Source organism: Tachypleus tridentatus, chromosome 2 (assembly GCF_004210375.1).
Source record: "Tachypleus tridentatus isolate NWPU-2018 chromosome 2, ASM421037v1, whole genome shotgun sequence".
Taxonomy (NCBI): domain Eukaryota; kingdom Metazoa; phylum Arthropoda; class Merostomata; order Xiphosura; family Limulidae; genus Tachypleus; species Tachypleus tridentatus.
The window spans coordinates 30,078,053-30,097,735 of record NC_134826.1 but is presented as its reverse complement, the minus strand read 5'-3'; the positions used below and the strand labels follow the sequence as shown (position 1 = coordinate 30,097,735).

Sequence of the window (19,683 nt, the reverse complement as noted above, 5' to 3'; positions counted from 1 at the left end):
TACAGTGGTGGCTTGTATCCATCACCAGAGTGGTACTTGTTCTCGTTTGTTTTGAGGTCATACCTTGGTTCTTTTTTGGGCTTACATGCTCAGTATTTTTCTCCTTGTATGTCATGTTCTGGGTACATTCAGTCTTGTTGCAGGTTGTCATTTTCATCCTGATATAGTTTATTCAGTGGAGTGGTGTCTCAGTCTTATTTTCCAGTGGCTCTATCTTCAATGGGGTACTGCTTATATGGATGGATGTGTCACATTTCTCATTATCAAGTTGTTTCTGGTTTGGTTTCTAGTTGTAATCCACTTGTTTTGGCTTGTTGATACATTCATTCAAGATTGGACTAGTAAATATCTGTATATTTGTCCACCCATTTGTCTTCCTCACAGGGTAATTTTGATCATCCACACCGCTCTGCCATTCTGATTGCTCCATACAGGCCAGCACAATTATGGTTTCTTTGGCTGTTCCATTTCTTATCTACCCCATAGTGAGAGTAGAGTAGCCTTGAAATAAATAATCAAAATTCAGCATATAGATGTTTTACATTTGTTGATTGGTGTGCAGTAATTAGTATTTTGGTATTTGAGATTTATGTATTCACAACTGGAATTTCTCATTCACACACTTCTGTGGTCAGGAACTGTATTTGTTTTGGCCTCCTTAATGTGAAAGGATGACCAGTTATGTGGTAAAGCTGGTGCACAGAAAATGTACAAGATTTCTTGCAAGATCTGAACCTATATGCATTCATAATTCTGCTTTGTTGTTGTGAATAGTTTTATGGAGATTGTATTAAGAGAAGGAAGCAGTCAATTCATTCACTGATCCAGTAGTAAGGTGACTGTATTATGTTTATATGTGTTTTCTGTTTTGTTTTTTGTTTTGATTTTAATAATGGATGTTTCACTTATAATCATATGTTCCATTTTCTAATACCTTACATAGCTCAAAATTTAGTTATTTTTCTAAATTAAAATTACTTGTTACATTTACCATTTGATTCTCATATTATCTAGCAAGTGTCTAATACATACATGGAAATCTGTTACCTTAGAGTACCATGTTGTAAGTTAAAGACATTGTTTTGTGGTATTAAATCAGCATAATAAAGTTTCATTATTTAATTTTACTGATATAGAGTCGGTCAAAATGGCTAATCTCGCAATTGCAGTGTAACCATGAAAATACATGACTATCACTTTTTATGTAGTGAGTGTATCTTCATGAAATTATTCAGACTTTTAATAAATGTTCCAAGTATTTTGTAAATAACAACAAAAACATATTTTTTTCTCTTAAGTATTGTAGTAAATATTTTATTTATAGTAAGAATCTGATTAGTCTGATTGCAAGATGATTTTCATGTTAAAATATTTTTTACATCTTATAGTTTTTATTTTATTTACAATTGAACTTTAACCTTTCAAATTGCACTGGACAGCATTGTGTGAATAATAGATCCAGTTGTCATAATATTTGTTCAAATTACACAACCATGCTCATTCATGGTGCTTTCTGTCATTGATTATGAATATTTTATTTATTTCATTTAAAATTATGTGTAATAAGCCTCTATTTTTGGTTACATTTATAACAAGAAATAAAAAATATACATAAAGATATGAAATTTGGTATTTCCATCTGAAAAAGTTTCTTCAAGATCTTGCTCTGTTATAATCTAAGTCAATATCAAAGCTTAATCTTAATTCAAAGTAATGATAATGTGGTCTCAGAATTTCTTTTTTTTAAATTCAAGTATCCAACTTAAGCTACAAAATATTTTCACATTCGTAAAATGGGGTGGTCTAAAGCCAGTATAGTTTATTTGACTTTCTAACTAAGATAGATATGGTTTAAATAATTATTATGGTTGGTCAATCAGAGATACAACAATGGCCTACAAATAAAATGATGTGAAAATATTCAACTGTGTTTAATTCAAGACGTTTAGACCTCATAGCTGTCAATTATGTGAAATCTTCACTTTTTATTGGTTACAAAAATGCAGTAGTAAATGTCAGAGAGAGAATTTATGATAAGTTTTGAAAGCAGTATGCTCATTGGGCAGCATTTCATGAGGTGTTCATTGTACTGTTTGCATTTTTATAAAGCATAAGCTTTCTCACTACAAACTGATAGTTTATCTCAGGGATATGTATATAGTATAAGTGGGAAATTCCATAGAATTTTACAAAGCCATAGATGAATAGCAGAACATTTAGAAATTGACAATTTGGACTGAAAAAGTAACCTGTTATACAGAAAATTAAAAAAGTATGTAGAATAATATAAAATGTGAACTGTGAACTCTGTTTTGATGCTAAGTTCATTGAAATACATTGGTAGTAAAGTAGTTTTATCAAATTATAAACATAATTCTATAAAGCAGTTTGACTAATCCATACAGTGGAAGTTAACTTGTATATAATGGTAAGGCAAATCCAAATTTAAATTTATGAGCTGCCATATGTGTGGTATTCTTAACATGGTGACTTGATCAAATTTTGCCAGTTTAACATACCTTGTTTTTTCATCTGTATTTTTCCTTCTGCACACAATTTGTTTGCTGTACATTATGTCTGAATAACCTATACAGTAGATTGTTCTGAAATGATTTTTCAATTTAAACCAAGGTCTGCTTATGAAGCAATACCAAGGTTTTTACTCAGCTGCTTACATATGTAGAGGTCCTCTGCTGGTACAGCTGTAAGTCTATGGATTTACAATGCTAAAATTAGGGGTTTGATTCTTTTCAGTAGAGTCAGCAGAGAGCTCAATATGGCTTTGCTAAAAGAAAACACACACGTATATAGAGTGTTACTTCTGCAATTTTCTCTAAGTGGACTAATTTCCCACTGACTTCCAGAAAGTGGGCAATGTATGTAATGAAGTAATAACTGCAGGTATCAACTTCATGAGTCATAAACACATAACATGATAAAGAAACATTTATTTGAAGAAACAGAGAACTGAATTGTTGTAATTTGTTTCATTTGTATATCTTGAACATCTCCATATCTTTTGTTTTTTTCTGCTATTTTCAATATCAATATCTCATAATATCAAGAGTACCTCCAGCAAAACCAGAATATTTCATAATGAAAGCCAATTATATTCCTTCGCATATCCAAAAGGAGATAATTATAGTTCAGAATTTTCAGATTACAATCACATTTTGAAGGGTGGTGCCCACAGAAAATAAAAAAATGCATACCTCTTTTTTATGTGTGTAAACTAATATGTAGACAAAGAATTGTCTTGCATGAATGACATTCAAAATAATCTAAACATATGATGTATGCATGCTTGAAGTAACACTGTATGTAAATACATATATATATGTATATGCTTACAAGTGTTTTGTGGCTTTGTAGTGGCTAACATTGGAAATTTCTATGTTTAGAAATCTGAGGTATTCTTAGCAAAGATAAGTTCATTACAACTACCTTGCAATAATGAACTCAACCTTAGCTTCACTCTTCTGTTCAACTTCCAGTAACTGCTCATTAGCCACATAATAACTTGCACACAAATCAACCCTAACTAAGTCAGTACTGACTATAAATGGCATTTTTCTTCTGTGTATTAAGTTTACCTTAGGGGTCAATAGTTTTAGCAAAAACTGTCATACATTTGATACAAAGATGGCCCTGACACTTTTCACTTTTAGTATGTGTTTATGTTAACCTTTACAGTAAAGGATAATTTATTCTTAGGCTTATCACAAACCAAACACATTTAACTGTTCAATTTTCTAGAATATATATGGCCCGGCATGGCCATGTGGTTAAGGCACTCAACTCATAATCTGGGTTTAAATCCCTGTCACACCAAATATGCTCACCCATTCAGTAATAGAGGTGTTATAATGTGATGGTCAGGCCCACTATTCATTGGTAAAAGAGTAGCCCAAGAGTTGGCAGTGGGTGGTGATGACTAGCTGCCTTCCCTCTACTCTTACACTGCTAAATTAGGGATGGCTAGCACAGATAGCCCACACGTAGCTTTGCACAAAATTCAAAACAAACAAACAATCCTAGAATATACATTTCACTTTTCTGCTGGAATACATTGAGAGAAATTGTCACTAGGAACATATACTTATGTACAATCAACCGTCATTACAAATTTTTAATTGTTATAAACCTTTGAATCTAGTAATTCAAGAATAAACAAAGTATATAGTTATCAGTTTTCTACAAAAACTACAGATTTAAAGATTTAGTTTGTGGAATAATAGATGTAGTTATTTGTAGTGGCAAATGAATGAAACAAAATATGGTATAAAAGCTAAAAGTAGTGGACTGTTGCTTTGTGATGAAGTTGAAGAGTAATAAATGAATGAGATGTATTAAATAAAATTGTATAAAAGGAAAGAAATTGTGCTAAATAAAGGGTAAATTAAAATGAACTTTACTGAAAACAAAAATTAGTTACACATAATCAAAAGAAGTGATGATTAAAAGGTTAAAACATGCATATGACTTCAACAGCTCTTCTTTATTTCTTCAAGAAAAATACATATGTATTTGAAAATGTTAAAACTTCCTTTATAATCAACTTTCTTTGTAATTGACCAATCAGAAAATTGGATTAAAAACGTTTGGCTCATGAAACAGTTGCAAAGAAATTCTCTGTGCACAAGAAAAACACAAGATAAAAATATAACTACTTCATAAAATGGTATATAAAATATTTGATTGGAAGCTGTTGCAGCTGGAAACTGCTGATACTAAATTGTGATCTAAACTGTGTTATGTGTTTCAAACTATATACTGAAACAATTTAAAAATTTTAGCAATAAGAAATAAATTCTATAAGAGTGAAATATGTGATACTTGGATATTTAGAGATTATTTTTAATTAGATCTGTAGTGGTGATGTTTTTAAAATCATAAGCATGTAAATAATAAAATAAAAACATATTAAAGTTAGTTGTAATAACTAGAAAGGCAATATAAAATGGCTCACAAACACAGTTTATTCATGCGTTATCTGATGTCATGTGCATTGTATGTTAGGGTGTTTGATTCATAATCTGCAGGTAGTTGGTTCTAATGTTTGACACAGGACATTATAACTCTTTCTGCTATGGGAGCATTATAGTTTGATGGCCTGTTGCACTATTTATTGATAAAAATAATCCAAGAGTTGGTGGTGTTTACTCTTGTTTAACAGTGCTATATTATGGATGGCTGGTGTAGTTATCACTCGAGTAACTTTGCACAAGATTCCAAACAAATCAAAGTAATAGTTAGTTCTCATTCAAGTAGATATTTGTTGTTGCTTTTGATCTTATATTATTGTGAAGTGTTTAAAATGCTTCTGTAGAATTTATTCTCTTCCTTTTTTCATGTTCAAAACATTAATAAAAAAGAAACTCATAAAGCAATGGAAAATTAATTCAAGAGTAATTTGTAGCAGATAATTTAAAGTTTTCTTCAGCTAGTGACTACTAAGGATAGCCCCCACAACCAGACTAGTTTATCATGAGCCATTGACTTGCTTATATAAATATCATGTCAATAACATTGGCCTGTAAACACTTAATATATGGTACATTTAAACCCATGACCAGTAGCTAAATTTTTCTACAGTTTATTCTGACTGCCACCAGATCAGTTTTTATTTTTGAGCCTTTGAGAAACTATAGTTGTGTATGTACATTTCATTAAAATTAAGTTCTAAAAATACATGGTATTCAATCTTAACCTTTAAAGGTAATACAAAGGTTTACTTCAGAATCACCTGCTAAGATCCTTTCAAAATTACTGTTGTATGTTTTATTGATTTTTTTGAAGATTTTATGAGAATAATAGACCTGCATTCTGTTTATTATTAATTAATATGTTTGCAAATGCACATGAAGATAATATCTTAAAAATAATTTATGATAGTTTAATGAAAAAGATGAAATAAACATTTTTGGAAAGCATGCTGGATTGTCAAAATAAAACAATTATGTAAAAGATCGGGTTAATAGTTTAACTACTTACTCTGATCTTTTCATGTTTACAAAAAGGAACTTATTCATGAAATGTATAATTTAGCTATCACTAAACTTAAAGTTCCTGAAGTAGATGTGGAATGTTGCCAATCCAAAAGTTTGGAAATCATATACATAACTTAATATATATTTTCCATGCACACCTTGATTGTAGCAATCTAGATGGATTTCTGTACTAACTAAAACAAAACTGTATTACTTGTTCTTACCAAGTTTCTTTACCCTGCAGATGAAGAACCTGTTTGAGAGATTCAGAATTTCATGTGGTGCTATAGTTGAGTGGCACAAGAAAACTAAAAGAAAGAATAACTGCAGCTATATTTCTAGCAGTTTACAAAGGGGTCATTGCAGGAAAAGTATTTTGAAATGTACAATATATAGAATATAGTATCACCCATACTGCTGTATGATTAAAAACATGAGAGAGGAAAATGTATAAAAGGAAGTTTAAATACAACCAAACTACCACTTACACAATGATTAGATTTTGATTGTTGGCACCCAACTTCATTTTGTTGAAGTAAGCTGTGGCAATTAAAAAATAAATTGAGTATAGAGTTATCTGATATTACTGTAGTAGAAATTTAAGGACCAAGTTTGTGGGAAGATAGTTGTAGTGATTTGCAGTAGCAAAATAAAATACAAGGTGTGGTTAAAAATATAAAACTTATTAAAGGAAAAAAAAAACTGATGACAAAAGGCTGGTTGTTGAAGCAGTGAACTATAATATTGTAATGAAGTTATAAAAAGAGAAGCAAATGAAAAACAACAAATAAAGGTAACTGTGTGTATTCAAAGATAAAATAAATTTGACTGAAAACTAAGTTTTGTAGAAGTGATTTGTAAAATGTTAAAACATGGACGAGACTTTAACAATACATTTTGATTTCATCAAGACAGAAAAGAAAAAGAATGTCTGAAAATGTCAAACCAGTATTCACAATCCACTTTCTTTCTGTGACTATCCAACCATAAAATTGGATCACAAAAATTTGGAAGTGTTTTTGCTACTTATGAGAGACATAAAGTGTTAATTCATTTACAAATTATAATAGGAAAAGGTACAACTTTATCATGAAACAGTAATGTAATCTGATTGACTGTGCTACAACAAACAGTATATAAGACTGAATGTAGCATGTTATCACAATCAAATTTAACATGTTCCAAATTATAACTTATAAAACAAAAAAAATGGATGTGAAGTACACTCTGGTAGAGTGAAATATTATTTCAATAATTACATTGTTGTGACATTCTAATAACATAGCATTAACTTTTTTACATTTGTATTTCCAAATAATATATTTAATAAGTAATGCTTATTTAAAGCTCAGTTTTGAGTAATTTGTAATAAAAATATTGAACCAACAATGAAATGTATATCAATTATGCATAGAAAGTTTACACAGTGGTATATGTTTTTGTGGCCTTTTCATGGAGACTTTATTTGGTACTAATGATTTATGAGAGAAGAGGATGAGCAGAATACATTATTTAATTACATAGCAGAAGGTGTATGACAAGTTTCATCTTTACAGTCTGCTCATTATTGTGATGAGTAAATAATAAATGTCACTTTAGCTGTTATTTTGTGTTAATTTATATTTTTCCTTAATATACAATTTTCAAAGGATAAATTTGTTTTAAATATTTTTATTTTTCATCAACTACAACAGCTTACTGATGAAACAATACATGTATTTTATGTAGCCATACAAAGACAGAAATTATGTGAAATAGAGAATTGATAGCTGCATATTGCTCCAATTTAACTCTTTACTGTACTGTACTGTACTGAATTTTAATATTCGAGTTATAGTTATTGTGTCTGATTGGGTTAACTAAATTGGCTCTCTCATTGAAAATTAAAATCTGTTTCAAATCTTTGATCCAGAAGGATCCTTTTTCCCATCCACAATATGTAATTGCAAGCACTGGTTGCCCAGTAATGTTTATTGCAATAACAGGTATTCTCAAGTTACACAGTATTATAGTGAACAGTTTATGTGAGATTCAGTATTTGATAGTGAAATTTAGTAAATTTAATAGTTATATTATTTCTGAATGATTGTTTTTGATAGGAATATTATTGCATAATATTACAAGCCAAGGAAGAGTTATGTTTTATCAGAATACTGTTACTGTTGAAAATGTTAGTTTCTAGTGACTTTTTTGGTATGTGAAACTATTATAAATACTCTACTGAGTTTCACTGACAGTCTGAATTGATTGTTCTTAACATGTTGAATTTTAAAAAGTGTTATTGAACCCAAAGCCATGATGCTTTTTTTTTTAATATATGCATATACATGTTTGAAATGATTTTGCATAAACAGTATGAAATCAAAGTTTTATGTATGGTAGTATGTTGTTTTGCTTGTAGATGAAAATAATCTTTGCTAAGGTTCGTGTAGTATGAACATCTTGTAGAAGTGAGAATTTTTTGTGTGTATCTACTGTTCCATTGAACTAGTTTCACTGTCATCTTTTATTTTATTTCCAGGTGTATTTAGAGTGCCTTCCTGATCAACGATCTGAATGGATATCAAAAGCACAAGAGTTACGTTTTCAGTATGAGGAGATTAAATATAAGGTAAGAAATTAATACATTACTGTTGGTTGTGTATTAATGTGCTAAATCTTTTTTTTTCAAACACTTCCTGCAATATAGTATTTCAATTAAAAAATATAGATATTATGCAACTGATGACCAATGGACCTTATCTGAGTTATATAAGGTATAGTAAGTTATATAAGTTATTTTATCTGACTTATGTACTTATTTATCGTCACAATCCTTACCTAGTTAAAAGTTTGCTCATAATGTTCCTATTAAAATAAACTTAAAGTTACAGTTTCTATATTATTGGTGGTTAAAATCACAGTATTTAACATTTTGTTATAGAACTTGTTTTAAACTTTAAATAGAAATTATAATACTTCAGCATTTCTGTCCTTTACAGTCTAGCTTTTCAAAGGTTAAAGGTTAGACCAACTTGTCTCTAAACCAACCAATTCTAGAAGCTGTGGAACTAAGCATTGGCATTATGCTACAGTGCTTTTAGTATAATTACCATTCTGTTTGTACATGTGCTTTTGAGACCTTGAATCACTACATTAAAAGTAAGCTCTTAAAATGATTTATTTTTGAGTGTTATATTGTGTTATCATACTTAATTATTTAAACTAATTTGTATGTAGTCATCACTGATTTTATAAATTCTCTAAAACATTGTATTGCCAAAATTTAGTCATGATTATGCCAAAAGTTAAAAATTATTTCACTGAGACAAAATACAAAGGTTCTAAAAACATTTTAAACTGAATAACTGTCATATAATGCTTACCTTGATATTTTTATAAATGAGAACAAATTAGAAGTAGAATAATAATAAGTATATCAAAAACAGAAAAGTTAAATAGAATACAAGATTCATTACAAGAGAAGTATACATAACTAAGAAATTTTGAACATATAGTGTTATGTACTGAAATTGTAGTGAATAAAAAAATGAAATTCTAGTATGCACAGAAAGCTTTTTTTGAGCAACCAACGAAGAATTTATGTTGCAACACATTTATTTTCAAATATGAAAAATAATATAACAAACATAAAATATTAAAACCACAACCATGTGAAGACTTAAACAATTATCCATTATGTCACACACTTTTGAGGGCTGCAATTTATCATTATTAACCATGTTTGGTAATTCAGAATAGTTTAGTATAGTAATAAAAGTTTGATATGATAGCAGCAGATGATCCTGGCTTTATAATCCTTTTGGTCTCATACAACAGCAAACATGACAATTTTATGAAAATGATATTCCAATAAGGTACTTTGCCTTCACTCATTATTTTAGTGCTTCTGTTTATGTTCAAAAACGTTATTTTATGCATGCCATGAGCCTTTAATTTCCCATTCTATTGACTAATTCCAATGTGTGCATTATGCAGATCATCATAGTAAGATTAAGAGTGTGACATATTATCTTGATGTATATCACTCTCTCTATTCAATTCTATTGAATTATCAACTCTCATTTGGAAATACTTGTGTTATAGCATTTAGTTTGTGTTCTATTCAAGTATTTTATTTTAATACATTTCTATATCTTTATATTAATTTCTGTAAACAAGATTACTCTTTTGTTACATATAGTGATATTTATAACTTGTTGAGTTATTCTGACTTGGAATTATATTTCTACTCTGTTAGGGAACTTATTCCTTCATTACAAAAACATTTTATTTGTTTCTGCTAGTTGTGTTTTGTTATTCATTTGCATTGTGATTTCTATGTTGCCACTTCAGAGATTACACTTTCCATTAGTACATTTACACAGGCTTCAGTGAATAGTTTCTGACTTTATTGGGAGATTGATTCTCCAGTGAACTGACTTTCATTGGACCTTGCCTTGAGTTTGGAGGATCATACACTTGATAAAAAGGCCCATTAACTTTAGAGAGATGTTGTTCTGTTTTGGTTTTTGAATAATTTTATTGTTCATATTATTATCTGTGGTTACTTGGTTGCATAATACAAGTTTTATTTTTGGTTAATACTCATAATCAAGTTCAGGTTAGCATTTAATCCTAGTTGTATTTTTTCTTCTATACCTATTGCTTAAGCTTATTAGGATCTTTGTTATTTTAGGACTACCTGTAATTGATCTTACTGGTATATCAGTCATTAGTTTAACTGTATCGATTTTTCTTTCATGCATATGTTATGGTTACTACACACTTCTTTAATTTTATACAGTCATGTCTGTTTCATTTTCATTATTGTTTCTCTCTCATCCTTCCTGTTCCCTTGGTTTGTGTGGAACCCTTGAGCCTGGGCTCTTACAGACTTCTCCTAATATTGTACCTCTTTATTGTTTAATTACATTTTTTTTTAGTGCTTAGTGATACCCTTTGTTCTGTATTGTTAAATTTGGCTTTACAAGTTTGTGTTTTTTGTTACCTCTAGTTCTACTTCTGGGTTAATCAATAATTATGTTAAATACCTTGTATTATTAGGCTTAATAACTGTCTGTTACTTTCAAATTATGCACAGTTCTGCTTATAGGTTAATTGATAATTAGGTTAAATATCTTTTTTTCACCATATACCATTACAAACATATGTTTATTTCATTTTTTTTTATAGTTTATACTTCTTTCCATTGATTTTGTTTAATTTATAATATGTACTTCTCATAATTGATTTTGTTTCTGATGCCTGTGGGGATTAGGTCCACTTTATCTGCTCCCAATACTGCTCTCCTTCTTTCTATCATGACTGAACAGATTTTCAGATGCTCAATTTTTATTCACTCCACTTCTTTGTCTGTAATTTTTTTTCCTTCCTCCGTTACCCATTGAGTGATTTGATTGGCCTCTTATTACTTCTCTCCTTCTTCCTATCATCACTTTCTGGTGTCTTCACCCTGTCACACTGTTATGTAATACAATTTCAGATAGCCTGAAACTGAGTTAAACTGTAAGCTGGATGTAGAAATTAATAAAGTGTTGATATTTATCAGATTTATAGTATTTGCCAACAAGATTAATGGACACAGTTTTATTTGTTAATACAAATATATTTTAATATAACAATATTACAATTTATAATAACGCATATTACAATGAGTTATTACAAATAGTGATTTATATACAAAAGTTTTTATGAACGCACAAAGATTATTGAGTCTTCTTTCTGATTGGAACTTCTTTGGTATCATATCAAGAGCTCACAATAAATGAACAGATTTTGAGTTGATATTGGTACAGTTTACTCAACAGGGAAGCTAGCTAGCTCTTCACTGATCACACATGAGTTTTTCACTGCTGAAGTTATATGATGTCTTCATAAAAATACTGATATCCGATGTTAATCTGCTGAAGTTGGTTTGTAAAGTTCAGAATCCATAAACATTCCTGATCAAATATCTGTAGTTTCCCAGTCAATAGGCAATAATCACAGTTATAGCCTTCAAAATTTATAGTATAAAAATGTGGCAAATCATCAATATACACTGTCTCTGCATGTTGCAACACCTACTTTTTACAGCTGTTAGGTAAGATTCTAGACAGCTTCTTCAAAAACAGGGATAGTTTCAAAGGAGCAACAGAGATTTTCTGGTTAGGTTTTTTAGCTAATTGTCACATATGACAAAGTTTTACAAAACTGAGAAACAGCTTGCCTATTTTTTGGCCAAAAGAAATCTCATAATTTTGTCACATTTTGTGTTGACACCTAAATTACCTTCTATGGAGAGTTTATGGGCAAATCTTATATAATATTTCATAATAATATGCTTTGGGAAGAACAATCTGATAAATTACAGTTCAGTCCTCTGAAGCTGGCACATCTGGAGATTTCCGTTTTCTCATAAGCATACCATTTATAAAAGAAGAACATTTAGAACTTTCTCCAGTTTACCTTTTGGGAGTGAATATTTAAATAGTAAAGAGATCTGCAGATCCTTTTTTTGCTAAATGATCAGGTTATTTCTAACTAATAGAACATCACCAGGTAAACCAGATCCCTCATATCTATCACTGTCACTCATCTAGGAATTTTCATTAGAACTCTTATTCACAAGATCCCCATCAGATCCAAAACATGTCCGAGACAAATCTGTAATATTGTTCTCTGAATATGTATCTATCATTTGTTTTTGTCTTAAAATCTTAGCCTGAGCTCAAGTCACAACACACGAGGGAAGTGCATCAGGGTTTTTCTCACCACAACATCATCCTTAGGTGAAACAATTATCAGTTTGCTAACCATCCTGGGTTTGGCAACAATTTTTTGACAACCATATTGTTTCCCAACAATAATGATATGCCCTTAATTGGGAGAGTAGGCTTTATGCAAAAAATAACTGGTCCTGAAAGTACATCTGATGCCAAATAAATGTTATGTAGGTGAACATTAACAAAACCAACAGTGCTACCATGAGCAATAACAGAATCACCAGTGGCAGAAATAATTTTTGAGGTTTGTTATTGATATAGTTCACCTAAGGGGAAGCTCTCTAGCTCTTTGATGATCACATGTGTTTTTCATCGCTGAAATTATACAATGTCTTCATAAAAATACTAATGTCTACTGTTAATCTACTGAAATAAATGGTTTGTAATGTTCAAAATCTCTAAATGTTTCTGGTCAAAAATATGTAGTTTTCTGGTTAGTAAATGTTAATTACAGTTATAGCTTTTGAGGTGTTTAGTATACCAACTGTAGCAAACCAACAATAAACACAGTTTCTCCATCTGTTGCAATGTCTTACTTTTATAACCATTAGTCAAGATTCTGGAAATTTCAGCTAAAACAACAATACTGGCATTTCCATACATATGTAGTACGTTGTTGAAAGATCTATGACTGCTGTCTGTTGGAGGTACTTTGTATGTTAAGCATTGAGTTTACATCTCATACATTTATCTCTCTTCCTCTGCTTTGGGATACTGTCATCTATATGTTTCCATCCTTCACTCTTTCATGAGACTTTGGCTGAGTACGTTTCCTTTCAGTGTATATATATATGCATACATATCTTCTTTTTCAGGAGCATGTCTCCCTTTTTCTTTTTGAACCTCACTTTGTGGTGAGTGGTGCCTGACTAGGTATTCTTTATCTCAGAATGACTGGTATGGGTATTAACATTATTGATAAAGAGAGAACAACATTTTGACTGTCCTAGGTCATTTTCAGGTTAAGAAAGAGAGAGTTTAAAAGTGACCATTGCCAGACACGTCTTAGGGACTAGAGTATAAACGGGTACAGGATTGTAGATGACTTAGGAAGGTTGAAACTTTCTATCCTTATCAGTAGTGTTATACCCATACCAGCCATTCTAAGATACAGTTTTATTTCAAGTGAGTTTCTTGTCATCGAGTATTCTTTAACTGTTTAGATCCACACTGTAAGCCATGTCATCTTATACACCATCATTTCATGACCAGCAATACCCACTGCAGAGATAGGGTGTACACAGTATTACTTGTAAGTTTATCCTTGCAATAGATTTGCTTCTTAAATTTGCACACTCCTGACTGTACTTACCTATGTACTACTTGGGTAAAGCATAAGGAGATAGTTTCCCATCCCTGCCATGCATTGTATTGAATAAATAATCATTGTCTGCTTTTCAAAATAGTGTTTTGTAGTCACCCATTACACTGTTTCAGGTGTTTTCCTTCCTTTAGACTTTCCATTGCACCCACCCTTTTTTGTTGCATGTGTGTAGTTTGAAAGTCCTTACCTCTTTCCAGTTTCAAGCCACTAGGATGGTGGACCATCGTCCTGAATGGGTTAATGAAATACTACAAATATGTATAAGGTATCATAAAACCATTCAGTTGAGAATAGGGCAGTGATGCTTTGCTGGTGTAGATGACTTAATATTCTCCACTATGAAATAAAAACAAAGGGAAGTGAGCCATTGAAAATGCAGTTTGTTCTGCCATTGGGATCTCTCATTCTAACCCCATGTGTATGTTAGTTGCTAGTGTTTAGGTTTTGGATTTATAGTTGAACCAGTCATCATAAGTTCTAACATATATTACAGATGTTTATAACTACCTCCCTCATGTATAATATATTCTTCTTACTCTATCAGTGTTGTGGGCCATGCTGGAGGTATTACAGTTTATTTCTATTCTTCCCTTTCTGCTATCCCTTGTTGTGTATTATTTTGAGTATATTACTGCACTTGAGGAGGTTCCTGTCTGTTCCAGCTTTAAAGGAGATGGTTCACATTAAGCAGACATCTTTTGATGCTGGATATCAGGTTCCTGGATCAATTTATCAGTTTTTCATATTACTGTGGCCCTCTTCATGGATGGGGGAGTAATAGATTCCATCTTTTCTCATGACCTTGAGGTGTTACCAGTATGATCTTCTTTTCTTCCTTCCACATGTATGTCTGTGGCCTGGATTTTGGATTTTAAATGACATGCTGGTGGTATGATTCTTTTTATCCTACCCCTCACTTGAATGTCGGTACTCAGTAGTGGGGGTTTGTAATTGATGTATCGACAGTACGATCATCATCCTACCCCTGTAAGGGGAGGTAAGTATCTATCTGAAAAGCATTTTCATTAGAGGAAAATTATAACTTTAAGACAAGATTAACACTGTCTTCATATGACCATCCATGAATTGTACATGATTTTCTTCAGCTACCATTCTTCCATATCAACTGCCTTTATATCTACAAGCCTCATTTGCATTATCTCTTTATAATAGTGATATATTGTTCAGCATATTACAACTAATCTAAACAAAATGATAATAATAATATAGTGGTAACAATAATGAAGAACTGTTGAAGGAAGAAAGTTTCTCATATATAACTAAAAATACAGGCCTTGAAGTATCTTATGATATCATATTTTAATAAGGTTTCTACACCAGCCTCTGTTGTTGTTTCCAAGGAAACTTGGGGCTGGAGGCTTGCCATCGTTTTGTTCCACCTCAGTTGATTCTTTCAACCATTTTCTACTTTATCATGCATCATTTATTACCATATGATAGGAATTTTCTCTGGGCTTGTAGATGACCAATGTGGACATCACCAGTACTTAGTTACACATATCTGTCTCCATATGGTCTCATCTGTATCTCCAGTTTGTCCATCATTGGTGGTTTACAAATTTCATGCCCTACTGTTTGCACATGCTACTGTCCTTTATATTTTCTATTGGGTTGTCCAAGCTTCCACTTTCCATCTTCATGCTTTGGGATTCTATTCTACCATTATATGGATGACTGATTTCTTCTGGCTCATTCCAAATTGGAGTTAGCTAGCCAAATTTAACTTCTTCAAGTAGCTGCTGAGGTGGGCTGGTTGATAAAATTGGAGAAGTCATTCCTTCATTCTGCCCAATATCTCATCCATTTAGGTGTGGTTTTTGATGGTCATCTAAGTTGGGTCCATCTTTTTCCTCTATGATTTCATTCCATGATATTATCAATTCACACACACATTCAGCTTTCTCACTTTTTGCTTGTGAGGCTCTATTGCTTTTGGGAATATGGCCATCACTGACATCCCAGTTTAGTGGCTTCTTCCTGATCACTAAAACCTTGCTTAAGACCCTTCTTCATATGCTGATGGACAATCTGCTTTTGTGGTTGGGCAAGTCCCATATATTGGCAGGTATTCTGCTTTCTTTTTCTCTTCCAGATTCACATCTGTTCACAGACACATCCCTACAAGACTGGGCTGCATGAGTCAGTCACCAAGAGGTCTGTCAACAAGTAGTCCATATTTACCAATATTCTTGAACATATCATGGTTAATCAGGCTTTGAATCACATTCATATCATTGTGTGTCACATTCTGGGTGCTTTATGTTTAGTAACATATAATATTTCCCACTTTGACAATGTTTATCCAGTGGAGTGGTCCTTAGATCCCCTTGTATTCTGATGGCTTTGCTCTCTGTTGCTTTTTCCTCACATAGATGCATTTGCCACAGTCCTTAATTACAAACTACCATTTTTTTGTCTCTGATACTTCATACTTTGGCTGTTGTTGTTGATGCCTTTAGTAAGTATTTGTCCCCCAAGCTCATTTGTTATTATCCTCCTTCTAATTACATTATTGCAAATGCTCTCTCATCCATACCACTCTATGTCAAGTTCTTTTGATTGCCACTTGTTGGCTAGCTCAACCATAGTTTCCACAGTTACAACAGCCACAACTTTTTCCTCCAGTTTCACTTCACGTGTTTCCCTCCCTTCATTTTCAATGTCAATTACTAACTCTGTATGTAATCATTCATATCTTTTGCCTTCATGCCTGGCTTTTATCAGGTACTTGTCGAGGAGATCAGGTTTTTCTGTAGAGTAGCTTTACTTTTGGTTCATTTCGTATGTCTTTCTCTAACCCTTAAACAGCAAGAATGTTGTAGGTAGGTAGCAGCATCAGTTAATGATGGCTCCCATTTAAGGGTTAATGGAGATGTATCTGTGCAAATGGAAGGTGTTTCACAGTTGGTGTATAACTTGAGTATTCTCGCTGACCCACTGACTATGGTTCATGTGGCTGAGTTTTTCGCATGACTTCTTGACTGGGGCCTTCAGTCTTTTTGCCATAGGGTAATCAGGCTGTGTTATTCAATATCTTTTATTTTTTTCAATACAGTTGAGTGTTTTCTTCTTCCATTGTTCTTACTATGTTAAAGCATTTCTTTTGGACTTATTGTAACTTCAGATAGCCTAGAGTTCTGGACTGGGGTTAGAAGATCTTCCATTCTATCACTTTGTCTCTGTTTACACCTATTTCTTCATGCTCCATGTTTCACTATCTGTTACTGAAGTATTAGACATTAATAAGTCATTGTAGCGAGAAAGTGAATGCATCTATGGGATAAGGAGCTAAGAATTTGTGAAGTATTAGCGTAAAACATGTTTATTCTGCTACTGTCAGAAGGATTCATAAACAAAACAATATATGCAGAAACAGCAATATTTTGTTCGAGTGTATCCAAATGGATTGATGGTTAAAAGAACTCTCATGGATCTAAAGAATAAAGATGTACTTATTGAACCTTAACATAGCAAACCATAAAATCTGTACAAAACATTGCAAGATATGAAGCTGTGCAGGTAATAATTTTACATTAAAGAATGTTAGAAATAGTCACTGTTTTGAGGAAAGATGTAGGAAATTCAGTCCTAAATCCTTTTATAAGAACATCTGCCTACCATTTCATTGACAAGAGTTTTGGTCATACATGTATGACCAAAGGTTTGAAGGTCTTTCAAATGATTAGTAGTGATTGTTACATAACTTGTTTGTGGAATATCAAGACACCTTCTCTAGTGGATTTTGTAACTTAGAGCAAATATTTTACAAGGTTGGTACTAGAGATACATCCTTAATACTTCAGTTACCCTGATGACTTTCAATTGCTAAACTGGTTGTGATTTTCAAAAAGATAGGATCTGTGAAAGAATCAGGAGTGATAAAGTTTAGTAACAGTGCTTTGTACTTGTGAGGTTGAAGGTTTCACATGGTTTATGTATGGATTACTGAAAGGTGAATAAAAATAATAAAGAAGGATCCCTATCCTCTACCAATCATTGACTTTACCTTGAAAGTTCTATTGAGATTGAAATGGTTTTCAACATTGGATCTTAAGAGTGGATATTGGTGATTGGATGTCAACAAAGCAAGTTGAGATAAGACATTCTTTACCATATGAAATGGATTGTGGCAATTTATTTTATTACCATATGAATTATGTAATGCTTTTGTGACATTTGAATGATTTGTGGAATGTGCTTTGTTTGCACCCTTTCTGAATGCTATACATACCTGTTTGGATTACATAATTATTTGTGAGAAGACCTTTAATAATGCTTATGAAGGCAAAGGAAGATTCTGGAAAGGTTGATGAAAGAGATCTTTATTTTGAATCCTAAAAAGTGTGAATTATTCCATCAGGGTACATATCTAGCAGAGAAGGAGTGTCTTCAGATCTATCTAAGAGTGATTCTGTCCTCAGTTGATTAACACCAGCAAACCTGTGTGAAGTATAAGGGTTTCGTGGACTGTATTGTTGTTATCATTGTTTTGACATGGTTTGTAATTTACACAAACTATTTGAGAAGCCACAGAAATTTTGTTGCATTGCTGTTTGTGGAACAGATATTTAATGAATTGAATACTCCTGTATTGGCATATCCAATCCTAGAAAATCCATTCATTTTAGACAGAAATGCCGGTGATTTTGAAGTGATTGCTTATTATAACAAGGCAATGAATGCAGCTGTTATACACTGAAGAGGAACTATCAAATGTTTTTTCGAACCCTGAGCCATCTCTATGATTATCTAATCAGACAAAAGTATACACTTTGGACATATCAAGCAGTATTAAAATTGCTGGTTAATTTAGATTTATAGTTAATTTAGTAAAAAATATATTAATGTTATAAGTTGTGTACTTCAATGGGTCAGAATTATGACATTTTGCTCTATTTGATTAACGTCAATGATGTAGATGAAGGAATGGCTAGTAAGTTACTTAAATTTGCTGATGATATTAAGGTTATGGGTGTTGATGACTGTGAAAAGAATGCTGCTGCTCTACAGAAGGATTTGGATCATTTGGTGAGATGGTCAAATAAATGGCAGGTGGGTTTTAATTACAATGAATGCAAGGTCATGCATGTGGGTTATCACAATTTGCATTATGAGTATTATTTCCATAGGAATAATCTTAACAGTCTTATGAAAGAGAAAAAAAATCATGGTGTCCTGGTTGATTGGTCTCTTTGTCCACCCAAGCAATGTGCTAATGCTAGTGGCAGGGCAAATAAGATTTTAGGTTGTATCCATAAAAATATTGAATACAAGGCTAAATAAGTTATAATTTTATTGTATCATTCATTGGTTAAGCCATATTTGAAGTACTGTATTCAGTCCTGGGCTCCTTACTATAGAAAGGAAATTGAAATATTAGAAAAAGGGTACAGGGGAGGTCTACTGGGATGATAGCTGGGATGGAGAATTTGCCACGTGAAGATAGTTCGATAGTTTAATATCTGTTAAGTTGTTTTCTTTTGAAGAAAGAAGACCTAGATTGGATATGTTTGAAATGTTTAAAAGATTTAAGGGAATTAGTAGTGTAATTTTGTTTTTAATTGTGAGAATTGTAAGACTA

General features: G+C 31.9%; 1 protein-coding gene across 7 annotated transcripts in view; it reads left to right on the top strand.

Annotated features, from left to right (window-relative positions):
• The window catches only part of TBC1D5 (TBC1 domain family member 5), a 164,354-nt gene that overhangs the window by 23,113 nt on the left and 121,558 nt on the right, over nucleotides 1–19,683 (top strand). For all 7 annotated transcript variants that reach the window (XM_076482280.1, XM_076482319.1, XM_076482265.1 and 4 more), the window contains one exon: nucleotides 8,512–8,601. In XM_076482280.1, the coding sequence (XP_076338395.1) occupies nucleotides 8,512–8,601 (90 nt within the window). The remainder of the gene's footprint in view (nucleotides 1–8,511; nucleotides 8,602–19,683) is intronic.